The 22,544-nt window shown below is 44.7% G+C and overlaps 1 protein-coding gene across 2 annotated transcripts in view; it reads right to left on the bottom strand.

Annotated features, from left to right (window-relative positions):
* Positions 1-22,544, bottom strand: part of Cdyl (chromodomain Y like) — a 133,875-nt gene that overhangs the window by 13,941 nt on the left and 97,390 nt on the right. For both annotated transcript variants that reach the window (XM_021652400.2, XM_060372963.1), the window contains 2 exons: positions 2,518-2,774; positions 1,114-1,286 (listed from right to left, as the gene is read on the bottom strand). In XM_021652400.2, the coding sequence (XP_021508075.1) occupies positions 1,114-1,286; positions 2,518-2,774 (430 nt within the window). The remainder of the gene's footprint in view (positions 1-1,113; positions 1,287-2,517; positions 2,775-22,544) is intronic.

Genomic DNA, 22,544 nt, shown 5'->3' with positions numbered 1-22,544 from the left:
ATGAGAAAGGTAGACACAAAAGGGTCCCAGGGGCTCACTTGAGGACAATGTCCTTCTAGAGAAGTGGGCAGGGAAATAGAGACCTTCCGGGTTGGTGGATGGCCTCACAAACCAAACTCACCTCTAAAAAATTAAGACACTCTTACTTTTAGCTGCAGTGGTCAGCAAGGTAAAGGAAATGTGCTTTGCTTACATCGAGATGTGAAGGGTCTAAGGATGGCTTCTGAACTATTAGGATACAGTGAAAATACCAACCGGGGGAATGGATGTAGCTCCACATTGGTAATGTGACATTAAACAACAACAACAACAACAACAACAAAACTAAAAGAAATTGCCAAGTAACAGAATCCAAAACTAAATTTGTATTACTTGTACGGACATAGATTAAAATGCTTAGGTTGAGAAGGGCATGTTGATTATGCTGTAGACTTGAAAACTTTTGAGAAAGTGGATTTCAAGCCAGGCATGCTAGTGGCCTGGATATAATCGCAGGACTTGGCAGGCTGAAGCAGGATTCAGCAAGACCCTGTCTCAAAAAAAAAGAAAATTTTTTTTTCTTCAAGTTCTCATCACAGAAGTGTGAGGGACAACTCAGGTGATCTAGCCACTTTACAATGTACTTGTCTGAAAATACAGCTTTTAATCATCATTTAAAAAATTAAAAATATTTACAACAGGCTGGAAACACATGCAACTAAATAGTACATTTTCTGGATGAGTATAAGAAAATGGGACTTTTAATTGCATTATTTACTTTTCTGTGTAGTTGGAAGGAAATTGGGGAGAACATTATGAAAGAACCACATTCACCGTGTGATCTTATGGAACTGTCTGTCACAAAGCTGGACAGCTTGCGAGCACGGCCATCGGCATGCTATTGTTTGAGAGACAATATACAGCACAGATACACAGCAGGCTAAATCATCACAGCAGGCCCCAAATTCCGAGCTCAAGCCAGGCCTGAATTCAGTGACCTGTGCAAGGGAGGTATCATTGCCTATTAATCTTGCTACGTGCCTTTCAGAAGACATGTACACTTTCCATGAGGCTTGTTCTCTCAAAGACCCTCTGGACCCCAGTGGCTGGCTGGAAACCCCCATTTGTACATACCTGATAGCATCTGCCATCTTAGTGCTTTCTCTCTTCCTGTCGTCTGTGAGGCGCCGTATAAAATAAATAAAGTCCAGACCACAACAGAAGACGCTGCCCACAGCGCTGAGCAGCACCAGCTTACTGTCGTCGGCCGCGGCTGTGCTCAGGGCGCTCTGAACTTCTTTCATCACCTGGAAGTCACCACAAACCCAAGTGGTCAAGAGCACTCTGGGCACAGAATCCTACAAAGCATTTTTTTTTTTTTTTTTTAAACAAAGCACTCCTTAATGGGACAGTTCAGGTCTGAAATCAACGCACCTCCATGTTGATGTGGTTTGCCTCACCCACTGTGACTGTAAACACTGAGCACGCTTCATGTTTTCTATAACCAGGGGTTACGGTGCCAGAGATGAAGCAGAAATACAAGTACACGGCAAATTATAAACATCAGTGGCCTGGTTGGTCCACACCCACCGTGGGCGGATCTCAGCAGACAAGGCAAGCCACACAGGTATCTTCTGGAATTTCTTGTTTGGACAGCAGGTGGCATATTCAGCCAGTTTCAAGAAAGGAGTTTGGTTCTGGGGTTTGGGCTGTTCTTCTCAGCAACCTAACACAACGAAGACACTAAAGTGCTGTGTAAGTGCGCTGAGTGGGGACGCACCACTGCGCACACGCCACTTGAGCGGACCTTCGTGAGGCATTTTAACGTAACTAACCAAGGCACCCTGCAGTCCAAAGGCCGACCAAGGAGCAGCCTTTTGTGATTCTGGCCAGATACCTACTTGCCCAAGATGTGCACGCTGGCAAAGAAGCAACCACCAGAATGCAAACCTCTGTGAGGTATAATGCAGTACAATCACACTGGATTCTAGAGCCGTCACAGAACTGGTTCCCAAACTTTGTGAGCACGTTAGTTACCTTGGGTCACTGAAAGCTCCCTCATCTATTACTACGTCCTGACAAGGACATGTGTCTGCAACAATGCTGATGGCACCCTTAAAGCAGGATGACAGCCAAGAGTCTTGAAAGGGACTAAGACCCAGGGTACTTCTATCTGGTCTGAACAAAGAACTCGTCAAGATTCTGATGTATGTGAGCTAATGCAGAGCCCATGTATATACATTTCCATGTGACTTTACGGAGGCCATAAGGTTGCTGAGCCCATGGTCTACAGATGACTTGGGGTAGGGGCTGGGGGATGAAGAGACGGAGGATGCAGCCACCACACCCCACTTTAAAGCCACAGTTCCCAAAGCAGGAGAATGGAGTGGCTGCTTAGCACCCTCCTCCTAGGATGTGTCACTGTGGCCACAAGTGTGACACAAAGCATCTGTCATATCCCCAGAAGGCTTAGAAAGATCAGGAAGAGTGTCACTCAGCAAAGCAGGCCAGGACACCAGTCTGGGGCGTGTCTCTCACCTCTGGGTTTAGAGAGTTATTCTCTGATGATTTTGTGGATAACAAAATGTGGGTGAAGCCATCTTGCTTCCTGACGACAATATCTCTGTATCTGTAGGCGCTCTCTGTCTGCCTCACACTGAAACGCAACCGCTTGTCAAAAGGCTGGTCTCTTCTGTCGTCAATAAATTTCCTTTTCCCAGCTGTCACTCCTGTAACAGACGTCTGTATGGTGGCTGTCCCATTGGCTGTTAGCGCATCCATGAACGGAGATGTACCTGCCAAGAGTTTGAAATCACAGTGGTCTGTGATGTCCTACCACCAATCACCCCCCAGCGTCACCTCTGAATTAGACAAAGATGCCCATTATAAACCCAGGACTTGGCTATTAAACAACATCACAAATTACAAGGTTTCCCAGGTTTAGTTTCACTTTTAAAGAAATCACTTTGGTTACCTAGTGTTCAAAAAGAAAAATATTGGACATGCACCCACTGAAAGAAAGTTCCAAAATCTGAGCCCTGTAAAGGATAGGACTTAGAGAGTGGCTCTCAACACTGAGAATTTGAAAAGGAAAACGAGACCGACTGGCAAAGAACCGAAGAGTTAAGGCTATCTCCTGCCTAGTCAACCAATGGTCACTGTTCTAAACCCAAGAGGGACCAAAAGAGACAGAGATGAAGCCACATGTCTTGGCAGGCCTATGGAAAAGTTGACACTGCTCCTTGTGGCATCACGGACAGCAAGAACTTCTTTTTCATGTTACCCTAGAACATACCCGTGAGAGGGCTGCCTACTGGACCCACTCTAGTTTACCAAGTCTTTTTTTTTTTTTTTTGAGACAAGTTCTCACTATGTGGCTCTGAAATCAGAGATCTTCCTGCCTCTGCTTCCCAAGTGCTAGAATTAAAGGCATGCACCATTATACCCAGCTTTCAAGCTGCTCCTTGAATCAGCACAGGTGGGATCTGTTGAAGGACAGCTCTCCTTTCCCCCAGCAACATTTCATCATGCACCACTGCTCCCCAGGGTCAACACAGATACTGTTTTTCAACCAGTCTTGGCACATGATTCTTCAACTTTTCTATGCCAGAGATCAAAGCCAGGGCCTCATGCATTCTGGGGTCTACCATTAAGTTACTGACTGACCTTCAACATGTTTTATTATAATACAGTGGACAGTCACAAAGGAAGAAATAACACCACCAGTGTTAATCTTTGGAATAAAAATCACATTCAGTCTTTCGACAGATCTAAGCAGGTTATAAATGCACACATTTCAAGAATCTAAAAAGCAGGCTGAAGAGATGGCTTAGTGGTTAAGAATACTTGTTCCTGCAGAGAACCTGAGCTCAGTTCCTAGCACCCACATGGCAGCTAACAACCATTTCTGACTACAGTTTCAGAGGCTCCTACACTCTTCTAGACTCTTCGGGCATTGGCTGCATGCACATGGTACTCGGACATAATGCTGGCAAAACAGCCATACATGCAAATAGTTAAAAAAATCTAAAAAATAAGCTAACCCTAATGCTGATTCTCCCTCCTATAACCTAAAGCTATAGCAAGAGTGCTAAAAAGCCTCCCACCCCACTGCAGAACTTCTAGTGACCTTCCAGATTCTTCATATGAAAAGAAATATGAGTCTTTCTCCTCCCCCCATTAAGAACAGGCGCTGGAATGCTAGAGACGCAGGGTCTTACATATACTGTTGTGTTTGCTTTTGTGGTGCTACCATGCAATTCACTCTCTATCAGGACACTATTTGTTCATAGGAATCGCTGTGAGCCACATATAAATTTATTTTCTCAATTCATACTGGGATAAACGCTAAGGCTCAATGGGTTAATTCTATCAACAGTGGCCAGCATCACTTCCCAGGCAGGCAAATCCAGACAACTGCGCATTTCTAGGGGATTTGTAACCCAAGTTTTTCATTCCTGAAAAGAACACCTGACGTCACCTGTCAGGCAGGATGTTGTTAAACGGCTCTGAAAGCTTTTAAGCTTCATTTTCTCTTCTGCCAGATCCTCCCCAACCAGTGCTCAAAACCTGTCCTAATAGCTCTGCCTGGAGCTCTCTCACTTGCTCTTTTCAGCACCGTTCTTTACTGGCGTGCCCACCACACCTTCTCTGGTCTACACTCACAGTTTCCACTTCTTCCTTGGCTCTCCATTCCCTGACTCATTTTAATTCAGAGTCAACAGAACCAGGTAATTCCTTGAGTACACAAAAATGGACTGTGTATGATTCTGAACTACTGAGCTCAAGTGAATAGGACAGGGGGCATTCACAGGGGATCCTAGTGGGGAGAGGCAGAGACACTGGCTTTACCAAGGATGAGCACATTCATGGGAGTATGTTCAGAAGACAGGTAGGGACATCTAGGGCTGTAGACCAGTATATGGAAACTGATGTCCATGGGTGATACCAAGACAGCACATTGGGAATAATGCAGGGGGTTTTATGATCAAGTACATTATATGTATAGCAATCCTATAACAAAACTCACTACTTTCTACAATTGGTATATACTATGTGTTTAAAGCACAAAGCTTAAAGCTAGCAATGGAAGATCACTGAAGGCTGAACAAATGCAAACAACTTGTCCCTGCCTATCCCAATTTCCTACAGCATTTGTGCCTCTCTGCTCACTCTATAGACAGTCAAGCCATGTGCTATTATACCCATTCAGGAACGTGCCCACTTCAGGACCTGTGAACACATCATTCCCCTCCCTAGAATACCTTGTCCTAGAGCTTTAAATGGCTAGCTTGTGCTGTTCATCTAGGCATCACCTGCAAGTCTTTCATATACCTACCACCTTGTCCTGCGCCCTCACCATCACCATCTACACTCCCTTTATAGGGTCCCTGAAACTTGTTTTTCATGTTAAACTTTCATATATATTTACAACTGCTACACAGGGTCAGAGCTGTATCACTACCCTATAGCCCTAGAGCTCAAACCACCCAGAGAACCTTCAGTTACTCAACAGTTACTCAGCAAAGTCCAGTTATCACAAAGCTAATCCAGAGGCAGCTGGTTCAACACCCTGGAGTAGAACTGCTGTGTAACAATGCCCCCTATACTGCAACTGATTTTAAAAGAGGGGCTCTGGAGAAAGCAAGTACACAAAGTTCCCAAGACTCAGAAAGCTCCCCCAACCTTTACGCTTCACAAGGCCCCCTCTCCTCAAGGTGAAATATGCAACAGCAACCGCTGGGGAGAGGGTACTCTGAGCTGTGGGGCTGCCTCAAGCAGTGCAGCGAGGTCCAGGAACATGGCTTTCTGGTGATGCAGTTGCCCCTGTGGTAACCCTAATAAATGCACTGGGCTCCCTTAGTCAGATGGGTGGAGGCCTCATGCTAAAGCTCTTTGTTCATGCTCCACAGTAAAATAACAAGTGTGACCAACGGCTAATGACCAAGACCCATGAAGAACTATTTTATATACCATAAACTGAAAATCCAGGGACTGGCAGGGTAGCACTTATGAAAATGTCAAAGTTGCCTCTGAGAATTAAGGGCGGACACTCCTGACCGTCACTGTCATCCCATGATTCAATAGGGAAAAATTTGTCAAGGAAACATACATATTTCCTTTTGAACACGTGTTTTCTTTTACTAACCGAGGAGCAAAAAAGATACTTCGAACATGGGTGTTTAACCCACTTAATACCCCAGCCACAAAGGGGGCAGGTTTCTAAAAATGAATGAAATGTTTCCAACTTAGGAAGGTGCTGTGCTCTCTTGTATCTGGTAGTGACTGGTGTTTTGGTGTGAATTAACAATGTTCCTACCAGACATGTTTTTGAACGCCAGGAGGCAGGAATAATACCTGCCCTTGGGTTCTGGCCACTTCTCTCAGTTTTTTGTTATACCAAGATGTGAGTAGGCTCCTTCTGCTACCATAAACCGAGTGTTTTCCATCATGCCTTTCTATTGTGATGATTGAAATCCCCCTGAAACTGTGAACCAAACTCTCCCTTCCTTAAGCTATATGGACTACGGCTCTACAAAAACAACTAGCACAACCAGCAACTAACGCAATATGCAAGCATCTGTCTCCAGACCCCGGACAGCAGGCAGGGAGGGCAGCCGTCTACCCAAACACTGATGTGCATACAGACGCTATAAGGCAGAGCACAGGGAGAGGAAGTTCTATAACTTCTGAGATTCCAGTGAGTCTTGGACCAATACCAGTCTGGATATACATAGGGAAAAATATATTAAGTCTGGTAAGAAACAACTTTTGAGATACATCAACTCCTAGAGACCCAAATTGAGTAATCTTCAGTTTATGGAGGGCTGGGAGTCTTCGGAAGGTCCCTCTACTCCCCATGACAGACGATACACGCAGAGCAAGGCACAGTCACACAGCAGCAGCACTAATCTGGTGTAAGATAAAGGATGAGTGGAACTGCACAAAGCTTACAGCAAGCCAGAACAAAGCTAACACTTCTGAAAGATATGTGACGGGACTAGAAAGATGGTTCAACCGTTAAAAGAACATACTGCCTTTGCAGAGAGTCTGAGTTTGGTTCCCACGGGCAGGTGGATCACGTTGCCTGTAACTCCAGCTCTAGGTAACCCGATGCCTCTGGTCCCCACTGGCACCTGCATTAATTACCACGCACACACGCACTCCCGAGTGCAGGCACTAAAGGCATGCACTACCACTTCTTGGCTCACAAATTTTTAAGTATATAGCAAGATCCAATGGCCTAAATTGTAAAAACCATAATATCTAGCAAACAACCCAAGGCTGACAAGAGGAGAAAAACAGGACTGATACCTGAGATTACACCACCGAACAGGAAGAGACTCCAAAATGAGAAGTGATGAGATTAACAGAAAAAGACATTTCAAATTTAATCATCTTCCATATGTAAAGAGTAAAATTGGAACAAAGACTTATGGGGGGGGGAATTCAGACATGTTAAGTCGATAGCCCACTACCGTGCTGGTCAGCCCCTAAGCACCCCAGGCAGACAATACTGATAGAGTACCATCTAATTAGTCACTGGGGGGAAAGAGGGAGGAAGTCTTGCTCAGCACAATGCTCTGGTAGCTAGGACTGTCTAACACGGATCCACACAGAAACAAGTTATAAAATGTTTTTGTTTCTAACTCCTAGATGTGTGTCATAGTTAGCTTCAGCTGTCAACTTGACAAACCTCGGAAGAGAACCTCACTTGAGGCATTGCCTACACCGGCCCGGCCTGTGGGCATATCTGTGGGGGTGCGTTTCCTTGATTGCTGGTTTATGTAGGGGGGCTCAGGCTGTAGATGAAAGGCAGCTAAGCAAACTAGGAGGAGGAAGCCAGCAAGCGGCATTCCTCTGTGGGCTCGGCTTCAGCTCCTGCTTCCAGATTCCTGCCCCAAATGCTGGCCTTGGCTGCCCTTGACCATGTGAGATGTAAGACAAACAAACCCTTTCTTCTCCAAGTTGCTTTTGGTCATGGTGCTCATTATAATGACAGAAAGCAACCTAGGACAATGTAGTTCTTGAAAATGTGTTTCTTAGAGAGGTAGAGCTAAAAGAGAAAAGAGCTGTATCTTTAGAAGAATGTGTTTTAAGATTAGAAAATATGTTTTAAAAAAGATCATGCCTCTGTGGCTCAGGGCAGATACTTTAGAGAGAAGAGCTCGTTGGTTTCCGTATTTCGGGAAAGCCAGAAGCCTACGGACCCAGGACATTTAACAAAGATCAGCTAGGATACATGTGTATCATGTGTGCGTGCACAGGCACAGGCAAATCATAAATCTGAAGACCTGGGGTGTAGAGACTGCAGACAGAACAACTCTATTTATCTTGAGAAGTCTAAGAGACAGAAAGGGAACGGTGCCTTTAACTAGAGCAGAAAATAGTAACCACTTGGAATTGTCACAAGAGAAAAAAATTCCACCTCTCCCTTTCATATCAACAACAAAATGAATAAAAATCATTTAGAATATACTGGAAATAAGGATATCTTCAAACGCTGTACTGTTTAGAAAAACACTATTTCTCAAGAAGAATCTCTGAGCAGAAACGAGACAAACAAAAGGTAACCAAGAAAAGATAACCCCAGAAGCAGCTACCTCAGCAGCACGTCTGTTCAAGTCAGTGTTCTGTGGCTACAGCAGGAAAGAACAAAGGCTGGGCTGGCGGCACAGTGCTAGCCTAGCACGCGTGAGGCCCCGGCTTCACTCTCACAGAAAGGTCTGGTTTCTCTCACGGTTATGGAGGCCTCAGGCCGTGATCAACTGGCCGTGTGTGTGTGTGTGTGTGTGTGTGTGTGTGTGTGTGTGTCTTGTGTCTGTGTCAGGGCAGCACACCTGGGTGAGGAGAGCATGTGGGGCAGGCAGTGGGGCTCACCTCATAGTCAGAAAGCAAGGAATGAGGTTCACAAGCATCTTGAGGGCAGGATCCCAATGGCCATGGCCTTGACCGTCCAGACCGGACAACACATGGGATGTTGGGGAGGGACACTGTAGCTCTGAAGTGCAGCAACTTCTAAAAGCCCACTGTGGGGTTAGGCTGTCTAAGTAACAGCTGTCACTAACAAAGGCTTCTGCAACCCAGGTGTGACAGAATGACAGAACAAAACCATACTCCGGTTCTGTGGTGCCACAACCCTGTGTCACTAACAGCTGTTTAAGAGCAAGAAAAACAAATACACATTACATATTCTAGTTAATAGAAAGCACACATTAAAATATATCGACAATAGGAAATGAATCTTGGAATAAACTTAATCTTCATGAAATACACTAAATAAGGCCATATATGGTGGCATATATGCCTTTAATCTTAGCACTCTCGGGGCAGTGGAAGGGGTAGGTAGGTCTTTGTGAGTTCTAGGCCAGCCAGGGTTATATGGTGAGTTCAGGCCCGCCAGGGCTACAGAGTGCGATCTGTCTCAAAAGCAAACAAACAAACCACAATGAATAGATGCCATCAAAATTTTGTCAAGTAATACTACAAAAGAAAACAAACAAACAAACATGATTCTAGAGAACCCTGCATACTTTTAAAACATCTTCCAATTTAAGTTCTAGTAGACTTCAAATCACTATTTCCAGCAAGGACTTAACAGAAAGACAGAGCGATTTTTCAGAGAAATTAAATTAGTTACATAAAACTACGTATAATACATGGGTTCTAGTACAAGAAAACAGAACCAGTTTAGATCAGGAGACAAATACAACAAATCATTTAGCTTGCCCTGGACCATGCAATAAATGTGAATGAAAAAACCAAAGATGTTTGTTTTCCTAAAAACGAGCTGTATCTAATGAAAAATAATGCGACATGGATTCTATGTGGAAGAGAACATTAAAGGATGGATAGCTCTGTTACACTATACTCAGGATTGTACGTTACTATGGTGTCGACACTGAAGCATAAACGCGAACTGAGTTAAGTAGAAAGACAAAAACAGACCACACACAGTCTCACAGACACAGGAGGTGTGCTGCAAAATCAAACCAAGGGATAAATCCAAGGTATGAAAGCGATCACTTGGGCAGAGAAACAAACTCCCATTTCTACCTTTACAGTAGCAATAAAGTCAGGGCACACATCTACCAACTGCACATTTCTAAGCAGTACTGTCAGATGGTCCATCAAGTTCCGCCCCAATAATTCCACTTTTAGAGGTCTACCATGTGAAAAATAGAAACTACATAGGAGCTTGTATTTTACACACACAATGTATTTAAATATCTCTACTTTTAAATTAGAAAGTTATTCTGCATGCATACATGACATTAAATGGCTGCATTTGTAATATCTCACTAATACAGTTGGTTGGTTTATGTGAACTTGACACAAACCTAGACACACCTTGAGAAGAGATCTTAATTGAAAAATTGCCTCCAACAGATTGGCATATAGGCAAGTTTGTGGGGATACTGCCTTGATTAATGATTTATATGGGAGACCTCAGCGGCAGCTGTATAAGAAAGCAAACTGAGCAGGCAGCAGGGAGCAAGTCAGTAAGCAGCATTCCTCCACAGGTCTTGGTTCCAGGTTCCTGCCTTGACTGCTCTCAATGATAGAGGGTTACCTGAGAGTTATAACAGGAAATAAACCCTTTACTACGTTGCTTTTTGTGTGGTGTCTTATCACAGCAACATAAAAGTGAGTCAAGAATCAAAAGGGGCGAGTGGACAGACATGGTTATTTCATGTAATTCTACTAAGAATGTAATTACACAAAACCATGAGCAATACGGATGGACATAGGATACTTTTTATAGCTGTGCTACTTTGTACATTTAATACTAACTAACCCTGATTAACCAGGGGCCTCCAAGCTGTACGATGTTAATTTCCATTCAGTAAACCCTCACTGGTTTTCCTCTCACTGACTGTATTTGAGTTTAATATGCTGTCAAGGCAATATGGGTCCAAGCAGAGTTTAAAGTTGATTTTAATCATCTCACATATCCACAGCCACTGCTTTCTCTGAAATTAGAGAGCAAGGCCTATGGTGTCTACAGAATAATCCATGTTTATAGGGTTTAACATTTGAAATTGCTTTTCACACCTAAACTCAATCCTACTTAAACCTACAACCTGACTCAGTTTATGCAATGTGAAAATTAAATTTACTGAAGCATATATTTCCGTATGAACATGCCGGAAAGTAAAGGCAGCCTTTAAGCATCAGTATCTATTTTATAATAATACAAAGGAGACAAAAGGCTCCTTTGCTCCTATCCCTTCAGTTACAAGCGCCTCCATCCACAGGGATATGAGTTTCCCACTGATAAATGCTCCTCAGTCGCCTGCCTGTGTGAAGAAAAGTTCATGAGCGAACAGCACCCAGCTGAACCTAGTTCCTTGGAAACACACAAAGCTCAAACTTGCTGAGGAGCACCACCACAAGAAACCTTATTATTATGAAGCAGCCCATTCAAACTCTGCCGAATAAAGCCACACCCTGTCACCGCCTATTTCCAGAGCTTGGCTCTAAGTGTGGGTGAGTGCCTCTGCTCTGGCCAAGCACTCCAACGATCAGGTTCTGGACACAGGCCAACAGCACAGGGGCAGCACAGAGGGTAGGAGGACAGACTGACTGTGGTGAGCATCAGTACACAGCTGCCAGGCCAGATACTCAAGACTGAAATACCCTTCCTGCTCTAGCTGGCAGCCGCTAGTTTTCACACTGGGGCAGGGTTAGGAGGAGTTCTTTCAGCTGTTATTGCAGTGCGACTCATAAGCAGTCTGACTGTGGCGATGGAGTTTGTGGTGACAGGTGAGGGATACTGTGTTCTTTCCCTGGAGGCCATCCCCTGCTCCACACAGCAGTACCTTTAAAGCTCTGGGATACAAAGGCAGTTTCATGGCTGCCAGTTAGTATCTGTTTCAGACAGGACAGTTAGAAACTAGAGATTCCAGCATTTCCATATAGTGGCCTGACCCTCACAATGGGTTATGCTGGGGCTATCTGAGAAGGCGGCGTCTGGAGCAGCACTTGCATATTAAATTTAGATCCCAACAAGCTCCAACTGTGCCCCGAAACAGCCTACCCAAGTCACCTGGGCCCTCAGGGAGGATCTTCCACATGCTCTCACAGTCAGACCTGTCTCTCAGATCCATCTGTCAGATCCACGAACCGGAGATTCAAGCTTACCAATCCAACAACTTGTGTTCCTGGTTCCTGCATAGTGGTTACCGCCATTGCCACTGTGGTGGTTTGAAAGAGGATGGCTCTCATGCTTACACATTTCAGTGTTTAGTCCTTAGCTGGTGAGCTGTTTGAAGAGGGTTAGAAGCATTAGGAGGTGTGGCATTACTGGCAGAGCAGGCCTGGTGGCTTTCTCTCTGCCTGCTACCTGTGATTTGGGCTCCTCCAGGACCATGCTCAAACCACGGCGATCATGGACGAACCCTCTGAACTGAAAACAAGACACCAATTAAATGCTTCCTCTTCTAAGAGTTGCCTTGGTCATGATCCTCTTTCACAGCAACAGAAAGGTCACTGAAACAGCCTCCCTGCCTCTCTCCACAGTGGCTCACTGATATGCTGGAAGACAGTGGTTGGCTGAGCAGAATACCAGGTCTCTGTCCTGACTCTACCACTATGGTGGAGGCAACAGGTCTTTGTGGGATGGAATGGACACAGCACCAGCCTGGCGTGAGCCTGCTCTTTAACATGCAATCCCAGCCCTTTGCTCTGATCTACCTGACTCCCCTGCTGCACACCATTCTTTGGACTACTTTTATGCTACTGTACAATAATGACATCGTCAAGCCCCCTTCACCACTAAAACTTTCCTCAAATTGTTCTTTCTTAAAATATCATTTATTGGGGCTGACGAGATGGCTCAGTGGTTGGGAGCAATGGCTGCTCTCCAGGACTCTGGTTTGATTTCCAGCACCCGCACGGCAGCTCACAAGTGTCTATATCTCCAGTTCTAGAGGACCTGTCACCCATATACAGGTAGGCAAACACCAATGCACAGAAAATAAAAAACATCATTCATTTATTTACAGTATGTATGTATGTATGTATGTATGTATGTATGTATGTATGTATGTGCTTCTGCCTGAGAAATTCAGAGGGGTGTCAGATTCCCGGAGCTGGAGTCATAGGCAGTTATGAGCTGCCTGAGTCGAGCTTGGGTCCCCTGTCTGAACAATGTGCACGCTTACACTGTCTCTTGGCATGGGACATGTCTCTTGGAATCTCCTCAAACTTTTCATTAGACGATTTTTTTCTACAGAGTAAGAACCAATATTAAATATTATTAAGCTGAAACTTAGCTGAACAGCATTTCCATAAGTCTGGTCTCTTATACCTCTGAGGCCCTTGTGAGAAGAGCCCCAGGCCTGAGCACACACAAGCACCCAGCTCTGCACTGACAACTGGGGCTGTCTTAAGGCCAGGAGGGGGCCACGACACCCTGTGCAGACAACTGTGGTACTGCGTCGGCAGCGGGAAAGCGCATCATACTGCACATAGGCCATTAAAGAGCAAGGGGAACCTACATGTGGCAAATGAATCAGCACTATTTTAGTCCACAAAGCATACAAATAATAAAAATAACTCACGAATGTCAGAAACAGACAAAAAGGAGAATGAATTGAAAGTTGTGAATGAAAACATTAAAAACCCAAGAGCACATAGGCTTAGGGACCAAAGAGCTACGGTTTCTTCAATTAAAGTGATTTGCTTTAATAGCTAACTTTTTCGGAGAGAAGTAATTTAAGAATATTAAGTACACAAAGCAGTAAGGAGAGTTAAATTGAAAAAAACACTATTGAGACGAAAACGAACTACCAACTAATAGTTAACCATACCCTCCTAAAGTAAGTACCTCCTAAGTAAGACCAGTCTAATTAAATCAAGGGACACACACTAATGATGTATTTGACCCGTCGACTGTGGCCTGCTGCTACTAGCATAGCAGCAGGTCTTCTCACCCTGACTCACTCCCAGGGAGCTCTGTGAAAATGCGTTTGGTCCATACCGCCAGACACCTGCGGTTCCTAGGGTAGAACAGAGACGCCTTGCAAAGATGACGTAGACACACACAGGTCAAGAGCTGATGCAGTTGGTACCTATCAGTGATGGAGCATATTCAAGGCCTGAAATAGCCCCAGACATAAAATATACGGGGCAGAAGGGAGGTTACAGCAGTCTTAGCATTTCCTTCACACCAAAGCAAGAGCCATAAACCCTCAACAAAGAAAGTTAAGTAACAAACAGGGAGACAATGACCTGGGATCTCAGAAACCAGCAGGGAGCTCTGGAGTGCTACTCAACACAAGACCACCTGCTCCCCTCACTCCTTCAGGAGGCAAGTGGCAGGTTATGTGATGGCCCCCAATGTGGAGACAGGGAATTGAATGGTTTTGGAATGGTTTCACGTTCAGGCGAGTGAAATGTTCTTGTTTCATCCAACCATCTTCCCTTGTGTACTTGCATTCAGTCATAACTCTTTCCAACTCATTTGCCACCAAATTTAAGTGGAAGTATGGTTTCTTTGAGTGAAGTGATCACAGGCAGCTGGACAGGGCAAAGGGGTGGCCTGGGCTAGCGTCAAGTGACAGCACTGTCAGTGCTCACTGGGGGATACCAGGCACCTCACTAAATCTCTTTACAAGAGGGAAACCTAAGGTCTACCGTGCTTACTTTCCACCTAAGAGCACCCAGTGGGTGTCAAGTTCACACCACACCCAGCCAGCAGCCTTCCACAGTGGTACACACACACACACACACACACACACACACACACACACACACACACACCAAAAGCAAATAGTACAAGGTAAATATTGGAAGAAATGAGGAACTAACAGATGAGAAATCTTGAAGGTTAGGAACATCTCCGAACACTTTTAGGTTGAAACTTGATGGGATTAGAATTCCAATGGTTCCCAAGTGCTTTGCACACTATCGGAATTCAATGGGTATCTGCTGAACGCAACTGTTAACAGACAGAATGTGGCACATCAGGAAACCATGCCAATCAGCAAAGAAATGGGGGTGTCCAGATATGCCAGACTCTGGGGATACAAAGAAAAGGCTTACTACAGACAGCCAGGATAGAAGAGCAGACTGGAACTAGCCTTCTGAGGGTTAAACGCCACATTAAATAATTACAGGCATACCATTGGAGGCAGTGGAGGGATTAAATGATCAACAACCCACCCACCTGCCAGCAACAACTGACAACTGAGTCCAGGGAATGAGAAACGCTTGAGAGCATCCAGGGAATGGGAAATATGTTCATGCCCCTGAGGGTGGATGTAAAACCCAACACATGTCTCATACTTATTAAAATTTAATAACCATACTAGGTTTTTCTTTCTTTCTTTCTTCTTTCTTCTTTCTTTCTTTCTTTCTTTCTTTCTTCCTTCCTTCCTTCCTTCCTTCCTTCCTTCCTTCCTTCCTTCCTTCCTTCCTCTCTCTCTCTCTTTCTTTCCTTTTTCTCTTTGTTAAAATTACCTCTGGCACTGACGTGGGTGAAGAGCCAAAGGGACTGATTTTTTACAAATGGGGAGAAAACCATTGTTGGGCCCATGTGTCCAGTGACCTGGGAAGAGATGGCTTATTTTCACACCCGCTCAGATTTCCCTTCCTTGGTTGAAAGTGTGAGAGGAAACCAGTCTTTGTGCTCAAAACACTCACCTCCCAGTCTCACTTTCCTACATAACGGACTATCTGGCAGCAGGGCCTGCATCCAACAGCAAAGACCGCTGCCATTCAGGAAACAGTTCATGGTAGGAGATTACTAAAATACATACCCACCACACACAATTCTAAGCAGGAGTCGGCGTAAAATGTTTGCCATGCAAGCGTGAGGACCTGAGTTTGAATCCCCAGTACCCATTAAGATGGCAGGCAGCTATGGTGGCTCATCTGTAATCACAGCACTTGGAAGGTAGAGAGAGGATCCCCAGGCAAGCAGGCTACTTGGACTAGCTGGCTGGTCAACTCTGGGTTCAAGTGAGAGACCACACTTCAATATGTGCCTCAACAGTATCTCAAATGTAAAGAAAGTGACTGAGGAAGATAACTGAGGTCAACCTTTGGCCTTCACACGCGCGTGCAAGCACACACACACACACACACACATACACACACACACTCATGCAAAAAGCCTTGCTCACATCACAGACACACCTAGTAAAGACAATGAACATGAACATGATTAATATGCTGCTCCCATGCTCCATGTTCATAGTTCCCACTTTCACCCTTCACACTTTCTGCATGAAGCGCTGTGCTGTGAAAAACTTCCCTGTGGTGTATACCAGTGACAGGGACACCCAGGATCATGCAGCGGTGCCCACCCCGAAGAATCTACAGATTCGGTCCTGGGTATATTGACAGTCCAGATATCTCCAGAGTCCTCAGGAGAGATTAGCAAACCACTGGGCTATATTATAGCGTTATGGTTTGCTGCTTGTTTCTAAATGAGTAGATCAATGACGCTAAGTACATCCATGGTGACATGCACCATCCCCGATAAATACTTTTTTCTCCCATCTCGTTCATGTTCGTGGATTTGGCCACTGTGGGCACTCCTCCAGTAAGAACTTCTCATCTGCCCTGTGTGACTGGCTTGCTCACTCAGCACGATGTCCTCAAGGCACAGCCCTGCTACAGTACCGAAGGCATAGTGGTCCTGTTGCCAGACCACAGTTCATGTATCAGTCCACCACCCAAGAGACCACTGGCATCTTTCACCTTTTGGCTTTGATTAGCACTTGTTCTTCCGGACTCTGCTTTTCATTCTCTGAATACTCTCCTACAATGGCATTGCTGGATCTCACAGCAATTCTCTGTTAAAGTTTTTAAAGTTACACTTAATGTTTTCCTATATTATGCCAGAATGCGGTCAATAGATATAGCCAAGCTCTTGGGAAACTGTTAAATTATGGACTATGCTCATTCCATTTCCTTCTTAAAGGTCTTCATTTCAGTTCCCTTGGGATGGGCAAGCGGGGGGACAAGGCTGTAAAAGTCAAGGCATGAGCAGTTACCATAACATACAGAAGAAGCCACACAATTCTGAGAGTGTCCCAGTCTAGAGACAAGGAAGGTCTTTGTTTATTTATGACAATGTGCCGCTGTCTCCCAAGCCCATCCCTGAGTGCTAACACATGCAGAGGCAGATATACACCTCAGCGTTCTGCCTTACTAAGCTTGGGCCTCTGGTTCTGAGGCAGAGTTGAAGACATTCAGGAACTTGCTGAATGGCTTCTGACCGTATTATTATCATGTTCTTAGCACAAGGACACAGCCAAGTGCCCTTGCTTGTGTGTTCAAGTTTTGTGGCACACAGGTCAGTGCTCTGTGGATTATCCTGTGATAAGAGCCCTCTGCCAGCTTTCATCTTCACTTTCCTGAGCTCCTCAGAGAGCATTAATCCCTAAAGGGATTTGGATCCCTAAATCTAGACAAACAAAGGAGCCTTTAGTAGAATAGAAGTCTAAAATCCCATGTTTACTGATTCCTTCACAACATACACTCCACAGAGAGAGCACAAAACCGTCAGCTATAATCAACACGTTAGAGTCAAAGTGTAGAACATTAAAGAAACTCGAATCCATAAATGTAAACCATATTTGAAGAAATCAAAGGAAACTGTTCAAGTCAGATTGGTCTTCAATGATAAATGCAAATTCCATGTCAGAAGTTTAGTTTTGGCCTTAGAAAACAGAAACAAGAAGATGGACAATTGCCAGTCAGACACGCCCCCTCCCCAGGCCCAGTCTAAGTGGATCATGCTGGTTTCTAAAGTAAATCTAGCAAGAAAAGCGCAACTGTAAAGGTATTTTACTTCACTCTGACAGCTTTGCGAACAGGTCTGTACAGATGAAAAGGTAAGACTGGGAACAGGAAAGTAGAGCTCACTGTGTGTGGTGGTATGACTCCGAGTGGCCCCACAGGCCCATAAATTTAGTTATAGTGAGTGATGCTAGTGACAAGGAATTAGGAGGTGTGGCCTTCTTGGAGGAAGTGTGTCACCAGGAGCGGGCTTTGGGGTTTTCAAATGCTCAAGCCAGGCCCAGTCCCTCTCTTGTGCTGCCTGCAGATGCAGATGTAGAACTCTCGGCTACAGGTCTGCCTGTGTGGCACCTTGCTTCCTACCACGCTACCTGCCATGCTGATAATGGTCTAAACCTCTGAACCTGTAAGCCAGCTTCAATTACACGTCTTCCTTTATAAGTGTTGCCGTGGTCATGGTGTCTCTTCACAGCAATAGAACACTGACTAAGACAGCATGTTGGGTGCGTGAGTGCAATCCCAGGAACATGGTGGTGAGGTGATAACAGGAAGAATGATATGGTGTAGGTCTGCAGCAGCAGGGTCTTATTATCATGTCTATAAAAGACTTATTTCCTGTGCAATTCTACTTTCCCGTGAAATCCATTTCTAGACACTTTTCTTCATATTCATCTTGACTTTTAGAATTAACCAGCTTTTGCAACTACAATTTTAGTAAGATAATTAATGAATAGCAATCTGACTTCCCGAGTTCATTAGTACACGGCCATTAATTTCAAATCCTATCTATTTTAGCGTAGTATCATCTTTGTTATACTCAAGCTTCAAAGACTATTAATTCACAATATACATTTACTGTGGCCAGTATATTCTAGGCTAACATGTTCAGAACTCATTTTTTTTTTTAACCTCACTGCATAGACAACGTCACAGAGGTAAAACTTCAAACACCTGTGGAAAGTATACGACTATCCAGAGTCATCCCAGTCATGGTGCTTGTGACACTCACCCTGAAGCATATCAGCCTTCTACCTGTAATGGCAACAGCGGCAGGCTGACTGAAAAACCTGTCATCTTTTCCAAGACAGATCATTTTGGCAACTTCTTTAGAAGTCAAATAGAGCACACCACAGGACAGCATTAACCTTTTCTCTCTGAACTCATCGCCGCTCTAAACCAGAAATATTTAAGCTGGAATAACTGAGCGAGTTCTCAAATGCTGTCCCACTTAGCTCTGTAGTAGCATGGTATAACTCCCCAAGGGCAAAAGACATCATTCAGGCTGCAGAGGCTAATGCTAAAGAAAGCACAACGGGTAACCCACGGGAACAGAAAGCAGGGACCAGCACACAGCAGCCCAGCCTGTAGCCAGAGACTAAATGCAGGACAGCCTTGCTTCAGGGGCATGTACAGCAACTCCATTTTTTTTTTGGGGGTTAAATTTAAAGACTCTTGAGATAAAAAGAAACCCACGACTTAAGACAAACTGGTACTTCTAAAATCTAAGAGAAGCTTTTCCCCAGGGTTCCTGAAAGATACTCAACATACTTGGCCACCCACTCAAGTCCGAAGGAAAAATCAGCAATAAAAACAGGTAGGTCAAATTCAACAGACATCCAAAAGCACACAAAGGCAGCAGCTGCTTTAGCATTCTCCAAACCCTCAGGATCATCCCTCCCAAACCCCCAGTAACTAAATGGAACCTCAAATAGGGTCCTCTGGTGGGTGGGTCCCTACGAGCCCTGATCCTGCAGGGCTGGCCTGCTAGAGAACAGTGCTGAGTCCTGTTGGTGGCTGAGCTGCTGTGTGCTTCTCTGGATCTGTGAAATACCTTAAGACTTGCATTTAGTATAAAACAGTCTGTGAGGGAGGAGAGCCTTCACTGGACTCAGTCAATCGCCAGTTGCTGACAGGGTCAGGAGGCCCCAAGAACAGAAATGCCAGCTCCATTCCGTCACCTTCAAGATATCTATCGGCCTTTCAAGCAGCTTCCAAATTCACAATGAACTTTCTAAGAATGGTGTCGTGGAATTTGTGGCATTTATTCAGTCTTTAACTTTAGTGTTTTTAGTTGGTATTTCTCCAACTCATGACTAAGAAATTTGCTCACAGGAACACAGATTTTATATAAATGCCCTCAAATTAAAAACAAAACAAAACAAAAAACCAACAACAATCTGGTATGAAAACTGGGAATGATAACAGATGACTGTGATTTCAGCTACCTAGAGAGACTTGAGGCTTGGCTTGGCACTTGGAAAGACCCTACTTTGCAACAAAAGTTAAAGGCCTGTAGATGTAGCTCCGTGGTAGAGCACTTGCCTAGCCCTAATCCCCCGGAATGGGGCAAAACAGGTGTGAAGTATTATTCCCCTCAGAAGAGTAGAAGTATAGGCAGTTTGTATCCAAAAGATGGTCACTTGAGACGTGCCTGCAATTTTATTTGCTCAGTATTTATGGTTCATTTCTGCCCACTGAAAATGCAAACAAGTTAATCATTATAACACCCAAAGAAACCCTCAAGCTTAGCAAACCTTTGATACATTAAGCTATCTAACACCATAACATTTAAAAGTGTGCACATCAGAAAGACAGCAGAGTGGCCAAATGCTTTTGGAGGGTGGCTGATACTCAACAAAAGAAAACCACAAACCTCCTAATCTGCAGATTTCCATTAAGATGTAACAGAAGGATGTGCCCTGCGGTGTGTGTCAGAACAGGAGAGCATCTGCTGTAATTAAAGACTACCCAGCCATGCCCAAGGAAACAGAGCCGCCACTGGTGCTCTGAGGAGCTGCCAGTGTATGACGGGGTGCTCAGACAAAAGCCGGTTGCAGCTCCGTGGTATGAGGATGAGGACCAGAAGCAGACCTCCCAGATCAAGAGCTGGTGGTCATGCTCTCTCGCCCATTCTCACTTGCTGAGCCATTCCTGACCCCACAGTGGTAAGGTCTACCTACCTACCTGTGTGTGTGAGATGACCGTGTGGGGATGGTTTTCTCCTTCCACCTTTACGTGGATCTTGGGGCTCAAACTCAGGTCATCAGGCTTGCTCTGGTGTTGGGTGGCAAGCCCAATTCTTGTGTAGTGTGGTAATTTAAGACAGCTGCCAGGCTTTTCCCCACAGTATTGAAACGCATGCCCCTGGGCATGCGTGCACTACGTGAGGGAGTTTGAGAGACACAGGCAAGGTGGTGGCAAGCCACCCAGATCCAGAGCTGGCCCACAACGGTGATGCCATCCATGACTCTGCTCAGAGAAACCTCCAGTTCAAGATCTGATCTGCAAATGTCATGCTTTACTTCAGAGGAAGACCACCAAGGAAAGAGAAACCATTCAGAATGAGCAGCAGGCCTGCCATGGCAGAGCGCTGGGTAAACTACAAAGTTAACTTTTCTTGAGCTTAGGGCACTGCGGGTGCCAGGCAGATAGCTCGCAGGATAAGCCCATGTGAGGAAAGTGAGGCTGGGGACGGTCTCTACTGTATCAGAGCAAAAGACAAACTGGTGAAAAGACAGACTGTCTGCTGTGGGCTGAGCGTAGGCTACTGTAACAGTGACAGTGCAGATCCGCGCCACGGCCCCCACCACTGCCATGGAAAGGTATGGATCCTACCCTCATCTCGTCCCGTTATCAGAGCACTGGGGGTGAGGGAAGGAGCAAATCCTGTAAGCCCCTTAATGCCAAGAAGAAGAGATGGGGGAATGGAAAAAAAATCTGGAGAAGGTTGTACCCCATAACCCCAAAGCTGAGCCATGAAGGTCCTACGACTGAGAAAGTGCATTTTCTGCTCTTTCTAGCCTGTCCTATCTAACAAGAGTGAGCAAAACCAACAGCACATTACTCCGAGGCAAAGCCAAGAGATAGAAATGGTTTAAGATTCTGGTATAATGGGCACAGGAGGAGAAGAGGGAGGGAGGGCGGGACTGGGAGGACACAAGGGAGGGGGCTACAGCTGGGATACAAAGTGAATATGTTATAATAAATAAAAAAAATTACAGGAAAAAAAAGACTCAGGTACAAAGGGGAAGTGGAAAGTTGTGGTAGGTGACAGACACTGAGACTTTTCTGCAGTGTTTGCCCCCAGCAAAAAGACCATCTAGGAAGCTGCAGCCCAGATGCCCTGATGACAACCACAGTACAACTGAAGTAGTTCATGCTGACCGTGGAAAGCTATGACTACTCCAGGAATAAGCACTAACTATATTAATCTTTTCTTTTATTATCTATATTAATCTTTTAGATAAGATGCCTCACTATCTAAAAAAATTAAGATATACAAATATCAAAGAACTGAAAAGTTACAGTTCACTGTTAAGGAAACTAAGAGGTGATTCAGACGCAGGGTGGGTATACCAGATGATGGTATTATCACCTAGGGACTTCAACTACAAAAGATACTAAAAGATCTGTCAGGAAAAAGCCAGGATTCTTGCATGAGCAGATGAAGAATTACAGCAGCAATAAATGTAAGGAAGAGCCAAATACGAACGGCAGAAATAAAAAACCACCTGGGAGATAAAAACACATCAATGGTCTTACCCAGCCGAGAATACTACGAACTACATAACCCACAGATACGATGCACTGATTGGTGCAGTAGTGGCATAACTGTTACAGGGACAACTAAGTGCTCCAAACACAAAAGAAAAACCAGACTAGAGAATATATGGGGAGGAAGCCACTCTAAGTGGAATTAAAAAAAAAAGTATTCTTAGACAATCATTCCAAAGTTGTAAAAATTCAGTCTAGACTAGAACAGGCCAAAACAGAAAACACATTACAGAGACTGACTAGCCACTGTCTCCACA

This window comes from Meriones unguiculatus, chromosome 19 (assembly GCF_030254825.1).
Source record: "Meriones unguiculatus strain TT.TT164.6M chromosome 19, Bangor_MerUng_6.1, whole genome shotgun sequence".
NCBI lineage: Eukaryota > Metazoa > Chordata > Mammalia > Rodentia > Muridae > Meriones > Meriones unguiculatus.
This window is presented reverse-complemented; position numbering and strand designations above follow the sequence as displayed.